This window comes from Juglans microcarpa x Juglans regia, chromosome 7D (assembly GCF_004785595.1).
Source record: "Juglans microcarpa x Juglans regia isolate MS1-56 chromosome 7D, Jm3101_v1.0, whole genome shotgun sequence".
Classification (NCBI taxonomy): Eukaryota; Viridiplantae; Streptophyta; class Magnoliopsida; order Fagales; family Juglandaceae; genus Juglans; species Juglans microcarpa x Juglans regia.
In genome coordinates this window covers 4748975-4754065 of record NC_054606.1, presented here as the reverse complement: position 1 = coordinate 4754065, position 5091 = coordinate 4748975, and the positions used below count along the sequence as shown (strand labels likewise).

The 5091-nt window shown below is 32.7% G+C and overlaps 1 protein-coding gene across 1 annotated transcript; it reads left to right on the top strand.

Moving 5' to 3' along the window:
- Positions 1-2809: 2809 nt before the first annotated feature.
- On the top strand, positions 2810-4158 carry LOC121238312 (prostatic spermine-binding protein-like). Its single transcript, XM_041135149.1, has 2 exons — positions 2810-2947; positions 3574-4158. Exons 1-2 carry the CDS (start codon positions 2933-2935, stop codon positions 3898-3900), a joined length of 342 nt encoding a protein of 113 aa, XP_040991083.1. The 5' UTR covers positions 2810-2932; the 3' UTR covers positions 3901-4158.
- Positions 4159-5091: the final 933 nt, after the last annotated feature.

Genomic DNA, 5091 nt, shown 5'->3' with positions numbered 1-5091 from the left:
TGGAGCCGAGGACACTGGATGTTTGTACTAAACTGAACATATTTATAAAGATTTTACACCACGATCAAAATGGTAAGTGGCAGAATTCAAAATCCCTATTTAGCTAGGCTAGTAGTAGTAAAGATATACAGCAGAGCTTGTGAGTATAACCATACGAGCTAGAATTGCATCTCTTATCAAAGGCAAGCTTCAATGAATGCAGCCGCTCGGATGGATGGATGGGGACACCTTTAGGGAAAATGCTCGTATGACTTATTGTGATCAGCTCTTTGAGAATTGCTATAGACACAAAATAAATTTATAAATTGATATTATACGAGTAAACTCACAAACTAATGTGATTTTATAGAATTCTTTAGATCTATTTTATAATAAAAGTAACTTTACAATTTGACGTACTATATCAAATTATATCAGTTTGTGAATTTATTTTTGTGTAACTTTTTTACTGCTAAAATATTTTCCATAGATAAAATCTCATGGTGCGAGTTATTGTTAAAATTTAGACCAATATCTTAATATCACGCATAAATCCAATATCTTACGATTTTCCTTCTTCCATCGTAAGATATTTTTTGCACATAAAGCTAGTTTTTGCTCCCAAAGTTTGATTTGTTTTGTATTTCCTTGATAAAATTTCAGCATAAAATTAAACGAACTGTCACGGTCCTACAGTGTAACTAGTATGATTAGGATCTTAAAAGTACTTGTTTGGGCTATCTCCCGTGAGAAGATCTGTTGGGCGTCTAATTATATATTAAGGATGCCCAACCAACTTATTTATACAGTCAATTCTCTCTCTCTCTCTCTCTCTCTCTCTATATATATATATATATATATATATCTACTTTTATTTTAGCCATTAAATTATTAATGTAATAATAATAATAATAATAGTATTAATACCATTAATGCTCTAACTGAAATTCTAGTATTTCTATCTTAATACCAGTCTTTCAATCATTTGAGGACACATTAGAGGATGATGGTAAAAATGATTATGAAGAACATTTCTCATTAGTATAAGGTTTATTTGAAAGTGTTTTATAATTGAGTTTTAATACTTCAAGTGTTTCGGTATTAATAAAGTACGCTATGTAATCACACTTCTCAGCATGATCAAACCCCAAAGAGAAGTGCTAAATGATTCTATCATTTTGCCCTCTCATTTTTATCCTTTTTTATTTTTTATTTTGATTGTTTTTTTTTTTCTTATTGGTTAAGCAAGTGACCACTAGTGAATTTATATTTTTATATTTTTTAATTGTTTAAAGATGTTTAACTGTGTTATGATCAGCAAGATTCCCATATAATTGGATCCAATCAAACATTAAAGTAATTTAGCATTAATCCCCTAATTCTCAAGTAGTACCTCTAGTTTAGCTTAGGAATTAAGCTGCCAAAAAGGCGGCGGAAGCATAGAATATACATGCACTAGTCAATATAATTTATCTATCTTTGTTAATTAATTACAAGCAGCTTCTTCTTGCCCATATATGTCAATTGCAGAGCAGACAAACAATCTAAAATTAATCCATCCCTTGGCAACCTCTAATTAATTAGCCCCTTTTAATGCCAACGTCCTTTGCAGCAAAAGAAACATGCACGCATGATCAGACAACATGCTAGCTCCAGTCAGTACCCAATCATGTTCGTATCTAAGACCAAGTCATTGGCCAAAAAAGGAGGATGGCTAAAATTTACATAATTGATGTAAAAAACATCCCACATTGAATTAGACAAATGTAAAATAATTTAGACTTTTGCTACAGTAGTTGGCCAAATATGGAGAACCGTAATTGATTCACCAAACATTAAAATACTAATTTCTCACTCCAAACAAACATTAAAATATTAGTTTCTCACTCAAAGTAAAAATATTATTTGGTTTGTAATTAAGAAATTTAGATAGAATTTTAAATGAATTTAATCAAATATTTTTTGTTATTATAAATGACTTTTGAAAATATGATTTTTTAATATTAATTTAATTACAATATAATTATTATTAACATTTAATTGGTGGAGATACAAAATGTGATAAAAATTATTAAATTAATAATATTTTATTATTATATAGAGAGTGTATGGATAATCTAATGTGGGGTTGAATTTAAATGGAATAGACAAATGTAAAAAAGTGTGATATTGGTTAAATTTTGAAGATGAATTTAGCCAAGCCAATGAAGATGCTCAGAACTTGCATAAAGCAGCAAAAGCTGAAGCAATATTCCCATGGGGGAAAATGCATCTTATCAAGGGAACAAACCGCTTTAAGCATTAGAACCTTAATAATAAATGCATATGGTTCCCATCAAAACTCCCACTACCTCTTCACTTTGCATATTTTCAGCTTATTAGGACCCACGAAATTCTTCAACTAACCATTGATGATGTTCGATCGATCTAGCATATCTGAAAGCAATTAGCATTTGGTTCCTTAAGTGATTAAAGCAATAATTTATAATGGGGATGGATCGGAGTTGCATGGATCGAGGACATGGCAACGATGATTGCCCTTGCTTTTAATTCCACCCTCCTACCTCCTTTATTCTTTCTTTTTCATGCATATATCACACTCTCGTTTCATTTACCAAAGAATGTATCGTCATGTATTAATAATATATTGCTTAATTTTCTTTCAACTTTAATATATAAACTTCAGTTTATACAATTCTATATATTTAAATTCATTTAGTTTTTTTTTTTTGGGTCTAAGATCTTAATTTTAATGGCCTTTCTGTCAGTCACTTGATAAATAGGAGATTCCTATCAATGCGTTGTACCAAATAATTAAGCTTTTTTATGCATTATAAATATAGAGGCCGTATCACCCTTCTTATTTCAGTTCATTTAGCTATATACCTCCAACTTTCCTCTCCTTCCATCTATCCCTTTCTTTTGCTATCTTTCTTGCTCGAGTGCTCTCTCCATGGCTTCTCTCCAGGTGCTGACCTCTCTCTCTAGATCTCTCCCTCTCTCTCGATCGTAATCGAAATTGATAGGCGTAGGGAGGCTAGCATTAAGTTTTGCCTAGCCTAGTACGTACTTGTTATTTTGTCATAACAATATCGGTCTATGTTATGCAGTGAATGCATACGTACCCTACCGTACATATATGCTACGTACAAAGAGGAGTTTAACGTCGGCCATAATATATTTGTAGAGTTCTCATGTTAAAGCTATCTTAATTTTCTGCATGTTTTGCTATATAGGAAGTTATAAATTTACTCATCACTACAATCATATATATATATTATACTGTTCTCAAATCCTCTTTACTTTGGAGGAATAGCCCCCAGATCGAGAATCGAGATGGGGTTGAGCAAACAAGACAACCACGATCATCTTGCTATATATATGAGCTCAGAAAGATGTTACAGATCACGCATATTCATTAATGTGGAAAGACAAAACTTGTTTAATTAAATTAACTCATTGTTTAGCTGTGCAGTTTATGTAAAAGTTCTTGATAAATAAGATTTCAGCTAGCGCCGATCTGATTGATTATAATCTGAGCTTTGAGTGTCATTAATTATTCCTAATAGATTGTGTGATTTGGTGGAATTTTAGGCTGATATTCCTACACCAGTGAAAGAGGTGGTGACTAAGGAAACAGAAGAAACAACACATGATGATGATCAGGAGTCTGCTGCCGTCGATCAAGATCAGGATTTGGCCCGTAAAGATATAGAATTCATAGCCACTGCAGAGGAGACAGATCATAAACCTAAGGAAGTGGTTTTGCCCGATGATATAGAAGAAGATAGTGAAGTAGTAGCTGATGATCATGAAGTGGATAAAGCAGCAGTGTCACCAATTGAGGAGGATTCAAAATGGACAGAAAAACTAGAACATGAAGCTGAAGATCAAGATGACGAGGATGATGAATTAGAGTAGTAAAATGAAGGAAATTACTACTTTTAGGTGCAAAAAGAAATAAAAGGATCGTTAAGTATTTCTGTTCCTAAAATAGTGGCACGTACGTACTTTCTCATCTGTGATGGATGCTGTGATTTGGGGTAGAGCTTTTCATTAATTTCCTGTTTGAAAGTGTCTATAAGCACTGGTAATTTGGATCTTCCAAAGATCATATCAGAGCGGTTTATTTGTATTTTCAGCCGATGATCGATAGACAATTTCCATGTTGTTGTCTTTTGTAATGTGTGTTGTTTGATGGTGTTTTAATTAATATTTAAGATAATCATTGCATTTCGTCCCTAATTCCAACGTGCATCGGATTTAATCATAAGCATTTACAAGAATAAGTTATGTACGTACGTCACTAGCTAGTTCTTAATATTTCATCAAGAGTTTCGGAGATTTCTTTTTATTATTATTGGTTTTATTATTTCATATATATCAACGAAATAAGGTCATTTATTTATTTATTGGATGTTTATCATTTACGGCTCTTTGCATAAATATAGAGTACTAGAGAACTAGAGAAGGTGGCTAGCTGGAGGCAATTAAACAGACTTAGATCATAGTGTATATTTTTGTTTTCGCTCGCCAATTTAATGTAAAAAAGAAAATGATATTTCTTATTTGAGATTTTATGATTTTTAGTGAAATAGGTTGATGACATGTTTTTAAGGTTTTTTTTCAGAGTATGCATGTCATGATATATATATAGGCGCCCAAATTATAACTTGAAAAAAAATATTCACTAATTGTTTATGGTAATTCTTTTTTTTTTTTTTTTTCCAAATAATCTGTACATGGACTAGGGGTGATACCCGCCCCCCGCCCTCGCATATGCGGGGGTGGGGAATTTTTTCCCGTACCCTGCCCCCACCCATGCGGGGGCGGGGTATCCCCTCCGTTGGCCGGGTGCAGGGGTGGACCTCCATCCGTCCGCACCCCCGCATCCCCCTACTAAGCCTTTGGCCCAGTATAGTTTTTTGGGCCCTAAATGGCCCAGAATCGATTTTTGGGCCACTTTGAACTCATAATTTAACTTAAAAAATATATAGATTTAAAAACTGAAAAAAATAATATATATATATATATTGAACTCTTAAGTAGATACTAAGTTTCAACTATTAACTAATTAAGTAATAATCATCATTAAGGCACTAAGCTAAAATA